General features: G+C 43.4%; 1 protein-coding gene across 4 annotated transcripts in view; it reads left to right on the top strand.

The window, feature by feature from the left end:
• The first annotated feature begins 2,234 nt into the window (after positions 1-2,234).
• runx3 (RUNX family transcription factor 3) overlaps positions 2,235-18,226 on the top strand; it is a 49,473-nt gene continuing 33,481 nt past the window's right edge. For 2 of the 4 annotated variants that reach the window (XM_080042874.1, XM_080042873.1), the window contains exons 1-2: positions 2,236-2,421; positions 2,822-2,919. In XM_080042874.1, the coding sequence (XP_079899000.1) occupies positions 2,862-2,919 (58 nt within the window). In that variant the 5' untranslated portion in view covers positions 2,236-2,421; positions 2,822-2,861. Of the gene's footprint in view, positions 2,422-2,821; positions 2,920-18,226 lie in introns of all 4 variants that reach the window. The other 2 variants (XM_080042875.1, XM_080042872.1) reach the window with 2 other exon arrangements.

Genomic DNA, 18,226 nt, shown 5'->3' with positions numbered 1-18,226 from the left:
AAACACAGATGAGAGCAGAGCAGAGCCCTGCAGAGACCCCCCACTCCTGGCGTAAAGCACAAAAAAACAAACTTCTAATGTCTTACAACTACCTAATTCTTTTAATCTAAAGAATCTTAACAAATAATCCAACACAAAGGCTCAGTCATCATTTTTCCCTGTGGGCCCTGACTGCTCGGCAGGGAGACACAGAGCTGTAATCTGTCCCTGGGCTGGCAGGCCGGGGCCCGGGCCATGTCGAGAGGCAGCAGAGGTGTGAGAAGAGGAAGCCTCGCTGTGTGTGAGGTTAAGTCAGAGGCCTGTAGTGGCCGCGTGGAGGGACTGATAAAAGCCCTGGGGCCGCGGCTGTGGCCTCAGTGTTCGGCCACACTTGCCGACGCGCCGTGTCATTTAGCCCGCGCTGCCGCCTAACTCAACGGCAACTGCTCATTTACAGGGCAGTGCGGGCTACCAAGAAGAGCGGCAAACTCTCTCTCTCTCTTCCTCTCTCTCTCTCACACACACACACACACACACACACTCAGAACATGGTACTGTATATACACATGCTGTGGTCCATGTTGCAGTTTTGTCCAGCAATTAGAAGAGGACAACGTGGGCTGACATCCATACACAAAGCAGTGTGAAACAGAAACAGGACAGAAACGTACACACACACACACACACACACACACACACACACACACTTTCTCGTACACACACACTCTCGTACACACACACACACACACACACACACACACACACACACACACACACACACACACACACACACACACACACACACAAACTCTCGTACACACAGGTTTCCCATGAAAGCAATTGGGTCACATGAGTGACCAGACGGTGGTTTGGGTCTGATGTCCCATGGCCAGACGTGGTCAGTGTGTCACTGAGAGACAGGAGAAAGGAGAGAGGAAGTGCAGATGCCACTGGTTTTGGAAATGCCAGGGATTTTTGCACTCATAAACACAAACAGAAACAAACACATTCTCTTGTAGACTGTCAAGTTAACAGTAGCACAGCAAACAGTTGGTCTTTCTCTCTGACTGCACATTCATCACTGCTCACCAGTTCACTGCTGTATGAATCTGAAGCAATATGAATCATTTCCTGTTTTCTTCTGCAAAAGAGACTTTCAAATAAATAACTGGAAAAAAAATACTTTCCAAGGCAACACTGAGCAGATCACATCCAAAGCGGATACAGTGGAGGGTAGTTAACGAACCTGGGCTATGAAAAAGTGTGAAAACCACAATAAGGTTTAGTTGCTTTGCACTTTCAGAGGGGGAGAGAGACGTGTTTCTGGTGGGGTTTTAATATTTACAAGGCAGCAGAGCCAAGTGAACTGTGGTGATATTCAAATGAAATACAGGAAAAGAAAAAAAAAAAAAAAAGGAAAAAAATAAGGATAGAAAAAAAAACAATTGTAAATGATGGAAGGAGTATAAACCTGAAAGGTACTGACAACGGAGAACAGGAGGGGAGCAGAGGTAGAATCGAGCAACTTGCAGTGCTGCTTTTAATGAGACTTAGATTATGATACTATCAAGTGGTAAGTGAGGGTGGAGGCCCAAAACCACCGGTTCTTACAAACACAGATGTGTTGGTAGGCAGAGAAACATAAAACTAGAACAGGACATACAGACAGTCAGGAACAACGCACTCAGCGTAGTTTAGCAGTTACAGGCGGACACTTTCCTGTCTACAGCAGCGGCTGAAGCCACACTTATCTCTCATTTTCTCTCTCGTTCTCTCTACTCTGATTCACTTATGTCTTAATTCTCTCTATTTTTCTTGTGTTTGTTTGGCCTAATACAGTTGAATGCCTCTCCAGTTCTTCCACAGTGGTTTCAGTGCTCTGTTCAAATCCTCAGCGAGCCGCAGTGGCGCAGGCCGCTGCCTGGTTTGAACCTAAAAGAAAATAGAATCTTTCCAAAACTTGGACGACCGTCGAAAAAAGTGAGAGTGAAGCACGGTGGCTCAGAGAAGACGAATCATGGAAAAGTTGAAAAAAAAAACAAAGCAGAGAAACCAGAGAACAAGCAAAAGACGATAGGAGAGAAGGGGGAGGGAGGGGAAGGAGGGTGGGAGGGAGAGGCCCGGTGACCTCACGTGACATGTGACGTGGGCTCCAACCACTCACGGAGAGGAGTGTGTGTGTCTCTGTGTGGAGGATGGCGAGGAGGATGCAGATAGACTGTGGCTTTTAGCCTTTTTACTAGCACTGACGCTCCAGTCAGGCCACCACCGCCGTGAGGGAGAAAGAGAGAGAGAAAGACCACGCTGTCAGACTAGCTGCCTAACCTCAGACCCTCAGCCCCCCCTCAGTGACAGAGGACCACAAACCCAGCCCTCCACGCCGGCCCGCTTCCACCACCACCGGGGATCCGCTAGGTGGGCCCCCCCTCATCTCCAGCCCTGGTGAGTTCCACCTATAGACACCTGGAGATGTGAGTGCTGCCGCTGTAGCCTTCGTTTAAACTGCTCCTCTCTCAACTGCCTCCTCTTTCTTTCTCTTCTTTTCTTGTCTTTCTTTCTTCTGACCCGTCTTCTCCTCCACTCTTCTCTCAAACGTCTCCTGCACGGTGCTGCTGCTAACACATGCTGCTGCTCTCTCTGCAGGCTTGTGGCTTGGGATTCCTGCGGTAGTCGCAAACCCTAGATTCTTGGTTGCAAACGGGGCTCTGAGCTCCAGGAGTTTTGTCCTCTCTGCTCTCCTTCCTTCCATCTCTCTCTTCTCTTCTCATCTCTATAATTTCTCTCTTGTGCTTCGTATCAGTGTCTCAATCTCTCCTCCTTTCTTTTTCTCCCCATCCCCAAGATCTGCAGCGAGGGCTCCGCACCGTTCCGACATCCCTGTCATGGCCTCCAACAGCATCTTTGACTCCTTCTCCAACTACAGCAGCAGTCTACTCAGAGGTGAGTTCTGATCCTCCCCTCCCTCCCTCCCTCACCCCCCCCCCTCTTTTCTCTTTACTCACCCCACTCCATCCCACCCACTGTCCCATTGATATGAATGTGCAGCTGTGTCGGTTTGACAACTTCTTTCTTTTGACAATGAAGCATTAACACCAACTGAACTATGTGGTTGTTTTATTGAATAGTGTGTGAATGCATCTATCTCTCTGTCCATACACACACACCCAACGTGTGCTGAGATATAGGTTCACAAAGGAGGATCTGATTTGCACGGTAGCCCTCTCGTCCACTTGACTGATACGGCCCCCGTAAATGCCTTTGCCTCGCCGCTCTTGTGTTTTCTGTAGGCTTGATGGAGTAGCGCTATAATGGGATTCTCACCACAGACATTCATTATCAAGTGAGACTCGGCGCTCTCACTGTGAGAACACGAGCTCAGAGGCTCCATGTGACTGGACCCTTTACTGGAACCCGGCAATACAATAAAAGAGCAAAGAAAAAAAACATATTAAGCTCTCTCACTCTGCTTTACTTCCAGGAGGTACTTTTGGTCTGTGTGGTGAGGTGAGTGCACTATACTCTGCGACGCTAAACGCCGGCCTCAACGAAGAGGCCATTTGTTGCCATGGTAATTCCAATCAGATAGCTTTTACTCGCAACTTAAGTGGAGAAGAGGTAGAGTTTAAAAGTGTTGCCTGATTTAAAAAGAATACTTGTCGAGTTTATTCCTGCAAGTGCTGTTGAACCCCCTTGAGAACACAAACATTAAGTAGTCTTGACATAGAAGTTGTTAATCTGATGGAGGCCAGTTGTTCCCAGTGTTTGTCACACAACCGCCGAGACAGCCACCGAAAGCCAGCCGGGGGGAAAAAACACACACACAAAAAAAAAAAAAAAAATCTCTATCCCAATTAAGGCCTCGTTGCAGTGTTAATTAGAGACAGCCACAGGAGAAGAACTACCAGCTCCTAATTGTTTGCAGAGTATATCTTAAAATCTCTGGAGCCTGACACACACACACACACACACACACACACAAACACACGCGTGCAGTCAGACACACACGCCGTACATCTGCGCCTCACATGAGAGCAATCCTCTGATATCCTCAGTGGAACCGCAGTGACAGGGGATGATGTTCCAGTGTTCTCACAGCTTCTACAGACAACCAGGCATTTATAGTTTCCTCCTGACAAGGCTCACCCCCCCCCCCCCTCACTTCTCCCCCTTTCTTCTCTGTAACCGCTGGATCTGCAGCCCTTTATCTCCTCACTGTTTACAGATCAGAGTGTCACCGACATCAGGTTTCATGCAATGCCGTCCGTCAGGCTTTTTTTTTTTTTTGCCGTTTCAACCTCTAATGTAATGCGCTTGCGGGCGCCTGATTCTGATTTTGAACCCCAGCAAGAGCAGTGAGATGGGATGTGAGACAGTAGGTCAAGAGCAGGGGGAACGAGACGAGCATTTAGAACTGTAATCATCCATTGGAAATCATTAGCGAATATGCAATATCCTTTTACAATTCGTTCTGTCAGGAGGCTGAAACCGAACTGTGAGAGAACAAAGACCAAGAGTCATTAAATCCGCCAGTTCAATCTGAAAAGCATTTTGAATCGGGACTACCTCATGTAAGCAAAATACCCAAGCGGTTAGTTTAACAACTTGCATTACACAGGCAAAGCAATTTGGCAAGTCCTCTCTTCTTTTTTTCAGACTCAAATCAAACTGAAATTAAGAGGAACGGTTAGAGAGAATCAAGGAGACTGTTAAATGTCTGACTTCCCGGGCTCTGACTGTAATACTCTGTGACATGAAGCTTATGGAAATGATGTGTTCATTTAATCAGATGTCAGGAAACAGCGCTGTAAGCAATCACTCATTCACTGTTTTTCATTTGAAATATTTCACAACAAGAAAATGCACTCATTAAAGTTCCTGAATTTCTGAAAATAAAATTGTAAATTCCTCTTTGAAATTGAGTAATTTAAATAGTCTTGCAAAATTGTCATTTGTCAAGAAAAAAAAGGCTATAGGCACGATCACAAATATCAGCACCAAACATATTCTATCAGTGTGTAGTGTAGGTGTTATATTAGTAACTGTACATCTCAGCCTATCTCACAGTGCAGACAGACAACACATGTAGGCATGTGATGTGCAACATCAGATGCACTTCGCGTGAGAAGCGAGAGGACGCCTCACCTCAGAAACCTCAGTCCTCTGCTGAAGCTCAGGCAGACAGACACCCACTCACACACACACACGTAGAACATATGACACATGCACACAGAGTCACAAAGAGCGTCTCTCGTTCTCATGGCTTTCAAACCGGTTATCGAGCACGAGAAAAAGCTAATGGTCTCACAAATAGTACGTTCTTCGAAGAGACAGAAAGAGAAAGAGAGCGAGAGAGCTTTGCGTCAAGCAGGCGTTAATCTGATGCAGACTCGCAGTGCTGCTGCAGTTCACTGATAATAACCACAATGAGGCTACACCTGCTAACCCTCACACAGAAGCAGCACTATTTAATCCGAGAGCAAAATTTTTTGAGTCACTTTCACACTTTTTTTATTTTTTTATAAATCAGTAAGCTCCAAAAAAAGCACCGGACTTTCCCCCTGTGAAGCAGAATTGTATAAACTTTACTGAGTTTTCCGATCCTGCCATGTTGGCAGCGTTTGCATCATGTGGGGTACCTGGTTTATAGCAGCTGTGATTGGGCCATGGTCATGGCTCTTTTGGCTCAGTTTCTGTCACCACATTTCCCCTCCAGTTGGAAGGTGCGCCGTGTTCCCTGCAAGCTGTTTAATACAGGGGTCCATTTTTATTTAAGAGTGTTACGCTCTTGGGAGCCAGCTCCCTTTTGTGGCAGCAGAGAAAAAGGCCCGGGTTTATTAGGGTGGGAATGGTTTTATATGTTTGGCTTATGAATGGAAGTGAGGGCTTGTGTGTGAGAAACGCGCCATGCCTCACCACAGTTGTAGCGAGGTTATTTTGGAGGATTCTGGGAGGTGGTCTGGTTGGTTTGTTGTAGTTTTTCGGGGACAGACACATGCAGAGTGTGAGAAAAGGACACTATAAATGCATCAAAATGAGTCATTCGCAGGGGATAAAACTCAAGGCGAATTTCTAGCTCAGAACCACTGACAAATAAAAAGGCGCTATACAGTAGCTCAAAAAAAGGAAAGGGCTATAAATTTGACAGAACACATGGCTGGCCTCTGGTGAATTTATTAATAACAAAGTCATATGGTGATGCTTTTTTCCTCCTCTCTTAAATTAACATGCTTGATTGGAGCCCATTCCAAATCCTGCTGAGTGTGAGGCCCCCCGAGTGAGGCCAAAACATGAAGAGCGGGCTGAGCGGGCTGGAATCTGTAACCAGATATTAAGAGTTTCAATATTCTAAAGTGAAAGCAAATAATAAAAAACTCATGACAGCCAGAGAGCGGCGAAAATCCTGTCTTCAATTTAGCCGAGCATAATATCTATTTATAAAACTCTGAAGGCATATTGGATAGATGGAATGCTCTGGACTTGATTAGGGCTGTAAACGTTTTTCGAGGTACTTATTTACTTTTTGGTCCGCCTCGCAGTTTTCACCGTCTGTCAACACGACTTCATGGGGAACACTTTCAGGGGTTGCCAGTAAGATGGCTTCCAGGTAGAGTATGCAGAGGGGCGTTCTGATTATGCGGTCGACTAATCCCCAAACCTGCCTCCGCCCTTGTACACTCTTGGCTCGAACCATTATGCTCCGCGTTGCGTTGGTCAAGGTTAAAGTCGTGCTAAGTGTAGTAGTAAATACAATTTTCTGGTGGTCGCTGAGCGACCGCGGGGGCCAGATTTAGATTTACTGCCAATCTGATAAAATGGATTTATGCCGCAAAAGTTTCTTCTCTAATTTAGTTTTCATAAAAAGTGTTCTGAAAGGTTGAGAAACTTCTATCAACAAACAATCCTGGAGGTAGGGTGGTGGGGTTGTTTCTGTAATTTGCCTGGAAAGTAAACTGTAGGTGCGTGGACCCTGAAGCAGTATCCAGTGTGGGGTGCAAATATGATCTAGAGGCTGGTGTTGGGCCAAGCAGGCAGGAAGAGCACTCGGTGCGGCGCCTCGTCCCCCTTTAACACAGTTCATCCAGAGTTAGTCTGCATGTTAAACTCTGTGATCTGATTGTGCATGGCAGCAGTGAACTTGGGATGGGGGATGTATGCTGAACACATTCACCGAGGTCACCTTCAGATGGAACCCCCACTCCCCCCAAAAAAGGAGTGAATATCTACAACAGTTTTAAATGATCATTTAAAAAAAAAAGGCGGTTAAAATAATTGGTGTGAAAGACAGAAATGTCCAGATATGATGCAAGTGCTGTAAGAGGAATTATTAATGTCTAGACCAGCTTCTTTAACTGAAGCCGTCGAAACAGGAACAAACTACATGTAGCCAGGAAAATATGCAGACTTTGAAAATGCTTGCGTAATTGGATAAGATGGAAATGATCACAATGTAAAATGCTTTAGCTTCATGTTTTATTTTTTATTTTTAATGTAATGCCCATACCGGATGAGGCTCTTCCATTTCTGTGACTCATTCCGTTATGGTTCATTTGCTTTACTTACGAGCTGATAATATTTCATAAAAAAAAAAACTTAAGTTAAAGAGATTAAACCCACATCACTGTTATTAGGCTCCTCATGATGTCATTCTTTCTGCATGGCGGACGACTAAATTAAGGAAAAGCCTTTCTCGCAAATTTCTCTTGCTTAATTTTGTTTTAAACCTACGCCCTAAACCACAGGCCAGCCCCACAGCTTATTACATGGTAAGGCTGGGTTCGTAGAAAAAAACACATGTTATTGTAAGCTAATTTATGTATTATTAACCTAAATTTATGCGGCAATTGCATTGGTGTGTGAAAGTTGCTTGCGATTTACGACATACATATAATAGGATTTGCCATTCAGTTAAACCTGAAGTAAAACATTTGTTTCATCACAGGTTCAGTTTATTTCCAGAATAATAAGAGAACTGTGACCTGGGTTTGACTCAGAAGGAGAAGACTTATTGTTGAGACCCCTCCCTATAACAGATGTTGTCAACAACAACCATTCTGTTACAGTAAGAAAGGGGAGAAGCAAAAGCTCTCTGTGACTAAGCACAACGTCGATTGCTGTGCACTTTTGTTTTTAACATTACAGATGCATTCTAACCCACAAATTACTTTAATGGGCGGGCATGGGTCTGGTCGGCAGCACATAAAATGACTCAAACTTATGGAGATCCCACATGTTCAGAAACATATCAGCAGAGAGAAACTTTTTTCTTTTCTTTTTTTTAACATCAGATGGAACACAGGAGGTGCAGAGGGTTTTATTTTATCATGTGTGAAAGTTTAGCAAAGATCTAAGGACCAGAGGAACTCATTCTGTCACCATCAAAGGATTAAAAGGAATGTTTTTCACAGACAAACAAAATCCATCCTCCAGACTGAATCTTCACATCATTATGAGCAACTTTAATCTTGCTCAAAACATCCTTATAGCTTATCCCTATTCCCATAAGCAATAAAGAAAAAAACTTAATTATGGTGAAGGAAAAATGCAGCTAATGATAGGATGCGACTGGCTGCAGGCTATGAAATGTTTTCGGATTCTCCATTTTCCTCCATTTTCCCAGAATTTTCTCTTCTCAACTTGTTTACATACAGTTAATTGTCATTGCTGCAATAAAAGATGTTTTGGGGCTGCTTTTTCCCTCCCCTCAAACCCAACTTTAACCACCAGGAATTGACCTTTGTGGAGACAGCGTTGGGATTTTAGTTTTCTCTTGGCCAACTCATTGGGGGGGTACAAATAACGGACTGTTTTCACTTCATCGGTAATGGGCCACCTAATTGTGCTTTTTGACTCACTCCACTGCAGAGGGAGGACGCAAATTTGAGCATTTGCTTTGTAGCTAAGAGTCAGATGAGAAAATTGACAACACTTATGTGAACTTTTTAACTTTTTGAAATTCATACAACATTTACCAAATGATCTATTATCGGTGTATCGCAGCGGGTTTTGCCCTGAAGTAAACTTTAGCGAGCCCGTACAGCTGCTCACTTCTGTATTGGCTCACTAGAAAACACCAGGGATTCCCCCTCAGCTGTGCAGCAGAAGTGGCCCCTCCATCTCTTCTCCATAGTGTGTCTGCCGTGAGGTCACGCTGTCTGCTGCACATACTCTTCTCACGGTCACAGACGCAGCCGTCACAAGCAGAAACGTACCGGGATCGTTGACGGTACACACGCGCAAGGTGCAACTGTTGCGTGTACTTGCACACGTCTGAATCTTTTTTAACCATGCTGAGTCAGAGAGGAGTAGCGTATGTCAACATGATGACCGTGACGATTTCCCCCTCTAAATGCTGTCTGACCTCACTGTAATAGCTGGTCAGGAATAACATATGGTCTCCCGATGCCTTAGTAGAGCAAAATAGCTCACATGGTGACTAAACAGCAGAGGACTACACTGAAAAATATCAGTGGCTACTTTCTTGATTTTATAAAAGGGACAATTTGTGTCTCCTTAAAAAAATATTTAACCTATTGTAGCCTATATTGTGGTTACTGACAGGACTGAAGCATTCTTAACCAGTGAGCCTTTCCTGTAAGATACAACGTGATTAAAGGCAAGGTAACAAACCCAACAGTATCCAAAAAATAGTGAATGAAGAAAATAAATTGATTAAGATGGTCCTCAATTGAACCGGGAGTCATCAGAGCTCTCTTAACAGCTAGCTTTGCTAAAGCTGCCAACCTGGCAGAAAGACGTTTGTGTTTGAGGCCTGACGGACTTGAACACAACTTTTCCCCTTTAATCAGTGTGATGACATAAGAGGCAGACAGCGAGCCAGTCATTCAGTCAGTATGGAGTTTGATTAACCTAATCACCAGGCAGCCAGACTCCAAGCTACTGATTGGGTTTACAAACGCTCCTTGTCATCGTGGTGTCATTAGCTCGTCGTTAGCCGCGGCCGCCTTGACGTGGAGCAGCGACGTGCCGGGCCTAAACACAGCAATCAGGGGATTAGTGTGCAGTTACAGCAAAGCCTCAATGGACGCCTCAGGCTCTGAGTCAAAGAGGGAAAAGTCCTGCCTCACTATGCTAGCTCCGTGTGGCCAGGAGTGCTAACTGTACATGGGCAACGCCACTACTGATTAGCAAAGGAGATGATGAGAGGAAACATCCAGTCACTTCGGACACACAGGTTTCCCCGGTGGTTGGTTTCCCGGACTTCAATTAAGCCAAGTCTTGAGTCAAGCAATGCTTTGAATGGAGGGACTCCATTGAAAATAAGTTTTAGCCTCCAATTAGGTTTGCTTAATCTAGAGCTGGGAATGAAGCCCAAAAGCATCACAGAAACGGAGTAGTAAGCTATGCAACAGAGTGACTCTGTGCAGCCTCGGCTGAACGCCTCATTGACATTTGGAGATGATTCATTTCATTTGAAATCAATTGGAATGATTGACAATAATCTCTTAATGTGCAAAAGTTTAGAAATTAGGGATGACAATATTACGTGTCTAAGTGCTCTCCTGAGCTCCTTGGCTTGCAGGCTGAGAGTCGCCACACCCTTGTTTCCTTACAACGAAAAGCCCAGAGGGCCAGTCGAGTGCTTTCCAAGAGTTGTCTCACGTCTACAGAGGAAAGTGGCACGGACACTTGTCAGGAAACTAGCACCAGGTTCCTGCTCAACTCTGGTTGGATTCTGCGGCGAGTCAGATGGTTCTTAGGAGGCTGAACCCCTCTGAAGAGGGAAAAAAATGCAAATTCAAAATTTGGGGCCTCTTTGAAGTCTATTTCTACTTGAACGAGTTTGGCAGAACCTGAAATGACCCCTTTTTGAAAGAGTCCCTTAAGAGCGATGAAAGGAGTTGAAAGGGACAAACACGGATGACAATAGTTTAAAAAGTTGGAAACGTGTAGATGATGTGTACTCGTGTGTTCACATGAGGCTACTCTTGAGTGTGTTTGTGGAGTGGTATACATGCACACAGCAGCAGAGAGTTATCACCTTAAAACCATTAAAATCCAATACACAATGCAGCTAAAAACAATACATTTGGCCTAATGCCTGGTTGGCAGAGTCCTTTCTGACTTATGTTATGCTGGTTAGAGTTCATGCCATTCATTTCATGCGTTACAGACTTCACCGTGTTCCTTCATAGTTCGAAGTAACAGGGACCTAGTCTCAAAAAATAAAAACATGTGGCTTTTGTTGCAGAGAGGAATGAACAACAGCATTCCATGTGCAACCACATCAAAGGTCCCCCTCGCAATGGGGCTAAATGAGGGCAGACTGTCCTGCGTGCCCCTCCTGACATGACTGCCACTAATTAACCAGGGATCTAAAACTGACACTTCATCTTCATCCCTTTTCCTCACGTCTTCACTCTAATCTCCAAAGTCTTTAAACGCGTATGGCTTCTTTTTGGGTTCCAGTGAGGGGACAGCCACACAGCTAGCACAAAGGGGCATTGTCTGCTGGTGAAATGTGGTTTACAGGCTCTGCTATAATGGCTTGGTGGTTGCTGGAAGCCATGCGTACTTCCTAATATTCAACTCACATGCGATTTCATTTTGAGAAAAAGACTGAGCTGTGGGGCTTTGCCTTTGTGCAAGGGGGGCGTCTCACAACTTATTTTCTGAGCCGACAGGCACATGCTCCCTTTACCCCCCCCCTGCTCTTCAGCCCCTCTTCCCCTCTCTGGTGGCGCTACTATATTTGTGTGGGATATCTAGCAATGGAAGAGACACAGGCTGCGTTGCCAGTCAAACGTGTTCGGGCTGTCAGACTGAACGGCTTCCAGCACTGCGATCTGTCTCCTCTCCTCGTCAGTAGGCGCTGTTTGATCTGACAGAGAGACTCCATTAGAGACACAGGGAAGTTCAACTGCTGGGAGGTTGGATGGCTTCAGCAGTCAGACTAGCAGCCCAGAGAGGAAAAGGTTTGCACACACAGTCTGGTTGCAATCTTGGTGTCTGTGCTGTGTATCTATAAATGTCTCTGAGTATTACTTGTCCTTATGCTAGTTGTGTGTGGTTACACATTGACGAGTGCAACGTAAGAAAGCCCAACTGGTCTGAAATATTTTGGGGCTCTGTTGATGACGCAGTGGATAATGATATCATAAGTGTGCAGCGCTACTGAGCTGCAATGACAGTGGGCGAGAGAGAGTGAGAAAAGAGAGAGAGCGAGAAAGTGTGAGAGATTATTTGCTGAGGTGGTGAGAAGAGCAACTGAAATATAGACCATAGTTTTCCCTCAGTCTCTTGGTGGTGATGACCTCATAAACCTGCGCCGCAGTCCAGTAGAGCAGGGTAGACACTGGTGTCAGAGTGGTAAAATGGTAGACAATGGTTTGATAAATATGCATCAATGGTTCAGCCACAGACCGTCACTACACTTTCTACATTTAATGTGGCTACAACTTCCACTAATCAGGGGGGGGAACTCTGACAAATGACTGAATCTTCCAAGATGGATTTACAAGTGATATTCAGTGATTAGTATTAGACTCTGGGTAATTTCATCACCTGCTTGCACTGTTAAAAAGGAGCAGGGAGAGTGAATTGATGTGGCTCCTGTGAAAGATTTGTCTCCTGATCTGTGTGTGGCAGCTGGGCTCTGGCAGGGCTCTGGCAGGGCTTTGGCACCGGGGCTGCATGGCAGTTAAACTGTCACTGGCAGGAACTGTAAATCTTTTGCAGAAGGTGAATGCAGCATGACAGCACCACAGGTGTGTGTGTGTGTGTGCTTACCAGTTGCAAGATTGTCACAATGCTTTAGTTGCATGTCTGTATGTCTTTATCTCCCGGCCATCCTGAGCAGCGGGCTTCAAAATCTTAGCTGGACACATTTGGCAAAGTCAGAGTGAGTCAGGATACTCTAGTGTGTGCATGTGTGTGTCTGTAGGGGGTGGGGGTGCTGTCACTTTGGCAACGCAACTGCACATATTGCAGCGATTACCACAGCGGAAAAATGTTTTTCTGCAACATGCAATTACTACAGATTACAGATTGCCGTCCTTGCATCAGAAGCTCTCGCTGGAAAAGGAGAAACACAGTGTGTTAGTGTGTGTCTGTGGATTTGTGTGTGTGTGTTGTTACACACAAATAGACAGATAGACACAGAGACAAAGAAAGATGAGAAATGATTATAGCTCACACTAAAAACCACAACTGAAAAAAATTCGGGGAGTTGACGAATTTATGGGACTCATTTAGATTTAAAAGTTATACTGACTTTCAGGGGTAAATAAAGACCCTGGAAAAGAATACAATCTATCCTTCAGTAAGATGTAGGAAAGTAGAGCAGGGTACATTTTGTAGGCCTTTGTCCATCAACATCAACATTATGAAAAACATACACTGATGGACTCATGCAGTACACAATCCTAAACACCACAAGTCATATCAATTTTGGACTATACATTTTGTTCCAGGTTACAAATCACCATCCATATCAAAAAGCTTCCTTCAGGTCAAACTAAACAATATAGCCCAAAAAGTGGTGCCCCGCAAGCAAGGCAGGGCCTTATTTACAAACCCACCAGATCAAAACTCAACCCAAAGTGCTCCTATAATAGCACTGGGGCCTTTTGGTGAGCTTACCATCCAATGCTACTTTTAGTGGGTTTCCAAAGAATAAACAGGCCTGGGGAACCACATCACAGGCTGCTGACTGTCATCGCTGGGTGAGTGTACCCGATGGATGATGTGAGGGCGGAGCAACCGTGACACCCGGGTTTACAGCGAGTTCCCCCTAACCCCCCCCCCCCCCTGGCTGGCTTCAGATTGGGTGTGTGCCATTGAACTTCCACTGAAAGGACAGGGAAGGGGCCGTACCACGTTCAACCCCTGAATGTCGATCACAGTGAACCAGCCATCAGAGTTTGTCACTGGGTCTTTCATGACATTTTTGGTTGTTGTGAACAGGAACAAGTGATTCCTCTAGAGCAGGAGTGGAAGAAGCACTTAGATCCTTTATCTGAGCAAAAAACACACACATATAAAAATAATAATTAAAAGTCACGCATTTAAAATCCTACTTCAGTTAAAGTGCAAAAGGTAGTATCAGCTAATTTTACAGTGCAACAACTGAGTTACCTTTGCTGAATTGTTCGTATAAGTAGGATCAGATAGTATTAAACGGTACAACGTAGTGAAGCGTAATGTAGTGTAGTAGCACAACATAATTCATTTAATGTCAGTTACACAGCAATATCCATCTCAAGTTAGCTATCATGAACTAACGGGGAAGCCAAATGGTCATACCAAACCAGAAAGGCTGTGGCAGTGATACTACGGAGCGTACTGAATCGAGAAAGATTGCACTTTGGAGAGTTTAAATCTTTTCATTTGTAAGACAAAGATTGTGTTATTAATAATTTTTATAACAACAGTGTCACTTTAAAGTACTCTCTTGTGAAATCCTCGTGCTGCAGAAGTAAAGCATTATTTTTAGTAATAGTAGTAGATTGTCTATACTGGTGCATCAGCGCATAAGTAGCATTTTACTGCTGTAGGTGGTCGAGGTGGAGCTGGTTTTGTTTTATATACAGTTAGGCTGTTTAAGGATTTTATCAAGCAAGTGCATCAAACTTATTTTAACTAAACTATGTGAAAAGTTTAAAGGGGAAATCTTTATTTGATGGAAGTACTAACTACTCAATGATATCTGAAGTCATATAGAATGATTTTTTGGAAAAAACTAAAATATTCGTAACAATGCCATCTTAAGTAGTGTGTTGTATTTTATTGGTTGATCATATATTTAATAATATATTTAATATTTAAATAATATATTTTTAATCAATATTCAATTGTATGTGAAAGTAACTCAGCTACAGCAGTCAAATACCTGAGGGCGAGTAGAAAGTACAATAGTTTCCCATTAGATATGTACTCAAGTAAAAGTGTACAGTTGAATACCTTAGATGTAGGCCTACTTAAGTGAAGTATTTGAGTAAATGTAGTTACTCAGTTACTTTCCACCTCTGCTCTAAAAGATTGAAGATCATCAAACTGGCACCACAACCAAACTTATCCCATAACGTATCCTACATAAAATTAAATGTGTCAGATTGACAAATACATGATTGGTTTGTTGGAAAATGAATGCACTCTTTAAGAAGTCCATTTACATTCAGCAGACAGAAATAAAAACATAGCTGGAGTCGTCCCCCAACAGCCATTATGCTGCTCAATTGATTCCGAAGGCTTTTATAAGCCCTTGGCTCCACTCTGCACCTTTTATAAAATGTAAGCAGAATATTAAAGATGCATGAGATGAATGTGCTCATTGTCTCCTCTGGTAACTGACACATTTCACGCTTACATAGTAATTAGCGGCTGGGTTTGGAAATGTCACCATCCTCTTCATGATGTTTAGGATCATACAGTATATGCTCTAATCGCCTTCAAGGAACTGCAAATGGGGTGTGACACTCTCATGACTTACTGGATATATGAAGCAATACAAGGGGCAAATTGTAGAAAAAATAAAAATAGGGCATAAAGTCATCAAGAGCCAAAACGTTTGCATACACAAATGCATTCCAGTCATCATTAAAACCAACACAGACAGCCCCGGTGGAGAAAAAGCAACATACAAACTTATATGATCAAAATTGTTCAATGTGTTTCCTATTTTCTTGTCTGAACATCAAAATGGACAAAAATGACCACCAATTGTGATGTGCTGACACATTATGTAATCAAATTTTGAGAGAGAATCAGCCATCAGAGCTGCAAGAGCCCAAAATCCAAACAGTCTGTACCCACTCACTGTTGTTTAAAAGTTTCTCCATATACTTGTGTATATAAACACTCCAACGCTAGAATATGATTTGGCTTTGAGGGGACTGGCACAAATGGCTTTGGTGACTTACATCATGCTTGGAAGTCTAATCACAGACACTCCTGTCATATCAAGCAGAAAAAGTCCATTTCATAGCAAGCCTTGTCTCAAAAAAAAGGAGGGAAGGGTAAACAAGCCCCCGCGTTCCACAGCCACCGCAGAATTCATCATTCATACAAAAAAATACCCTCAGTCCCAAAGTAGAGCTAATTTAATCCAAGAGGAATAAAACTCCATTTCATAGAAGTCGTCCATTCAGAACGCTCATATTTCCACTGAGCAGAAACCCCCGGCTGAAATTCGAGCAGACACTTTTCGGAAGGAATGCATTCGGTGGGTTGAGGGCCAAAGCTTGCCCTGTAATTTGTGAATGTACAGAAATGTGTGACCGCCACAGCTCCTCTAAAGATAGAAATCTTTGTCTTATGTCATCGCCGAACCTCAAACTATTTCTAATTGCCCCCATAGCCCCCTTTTCTCAAATGAATAGCTACCCATCCAAGGGCTTAAGTGTCCACATCTGAAAATAGCCCGGGAGTTGATTTGGGCTAATAGATCATATTCAGTCAAAAAAGAAAAAAATTAAGAACTTTAAAGGGATCTCCAAGTATCTTAGACTGTCCCCATCTTCAAAGTGACTTTAAAGTGGTACTGGAAGCTGTGTGGGTGGCATTTAGAGTCAGGTATTAGTTTACGGACCCCAAAGGCTTCCACTGGCTTCTCTGCTAATGGGGATCATACTCATATTAGCCTTTGCAATCTGATTCATTACACATATAACCTAAAGTAAGTTGGGTTTCCTTTTGTTTGATTCTCACAGAAGAGCTTGTGCTACTTTGCGAGGACTGTGAAGTAACTTTAGCATTAGTTAAACCTCCTTCTGTACATTTTGTTCTGGTCCCATTTAGGGATCATTTGACCTTGTGGCGTTTTTATAGCCAAACCATTTTCTGATACCAGAGGGAACTCTTCTATTTATCTGTCACGAGCATGCATTAAGATCCAGGTCAGGAGTACAGGGATGAAGGCAACCTATCAGTCACAACGGCAACCATCAGTAAACAATGATATGATGTGATTTACATCTGAAGGATCCATTTTCTTTTTATCCTTGAATGGTAAGAATCATGTATGCCGAGGTCTATTTGAGGCGGGTCTGGGGTTTCACATATCCTCCACCGGTTCTGTCTTGATTTCAGGGCTCGACCTGCCCGGATCATTAAAAAGCGTTCAGGGGCACGGCAGACTCTGTCCTCAATGCCTGTGCGGCTGAAACTGTAGAAACTGCGTGTTGAAGAGTAGAGGTCTAAATGTGACAGGCGCCCGGAGCGCACATTACGGCTGAGCAGGGGTATAGCTGGGGCGTGTGGTCACATATTAATAATGAACTAAGGCAGTGGGGAAGACTAAAATATCACTGGCATTGTCATTGTCCAAGTCGAGCTGCACTCAAAATAGAGGCCGCATGATAGGCGATCTGATCAGAGGTGATTTCTAGCAGTTAGCATTGTAGGCATTCAGCTGCTGCATGTTGTACCGAGTGGTTTGAGCTTGACTAAAGAACGCGCTTCTGGGGTTTGGAGCTATCCTAAATTTTTTAGTCAATATCTCCCAAAATCAAAAAGACACATTAGTCCAGGGACCAAAAGGTATTTTAATCATTCTAAATACAAATCAGTGTGATGTTAATGGTTCCATCATCATAACAATTATTATTTTTGGTTTAAATCAGTATACATTTTTAAATTCAAAATAGTGAGACTTTTTAAAACTTTTATTGGTAAACCCCCTGAGTCACCACACCCCACTGAAACACTCTCCTACCCCCAAAATGACTAGCAACCACAAAGCAGTGTCATTAGGGTTAGTAAAGTGGATAGGTTGTATTTCTGAGACTCAGATTTTTTTTAAATATATAAGTATATACACAATATAAAAAAGAGATGAAATTTAAAAATTCAGATGAGAGACATAGATAGATGTTTTATGAAGGTTTCACTTCAAATAACCAATGTTTACTTGTTTAGATCAATATACACTTTATTTTCCATATATTGTTTGTGCCATTCCATAGTTTGAGGTTTGTGGCTTAGTTTGATCCCACATGAGAAATTGTGAAATAACAATATCCAAGCCTTTTTTTGAACATTTCTGTAATTAGGAATTGTCTGTTTTTTGGTATTAGGGATAATTATTATGATTTTTATTTTTTTTTTTTCCTCTGCTCCTCTCTGTCTGCCAGTGGCTCTGATTCAGTGCAAAAGGTTGAAATTAAGGGGAAGATCCGATGACTCCTCAAGCCACTTAAGCTGCACTTAATTTATTCTCATGCAAGTAAACAATTAAAACTCCACGCGTATGCACACCCGCAGAGGCGCGCGCACACGAAAATAAAATGTG

Source organism: Ammodytes marinus (genome assembly GCF_949987685.1).
Source record: "Ammodytes marinus genome assembly, chromosome: 15".
In the NCBI taxonomy this organism is placed as follows: Eukaryota; Metazoa; Chordata; class Actinopteri; order Uranoscopiformes; family Ammodytidae; genus Ammodytes; species Ammodytes marinus.
Note: the sequence above shows the minus strand (reverse complement) of the source record. Positions and strands in the feature narration are given on the sequence as shown.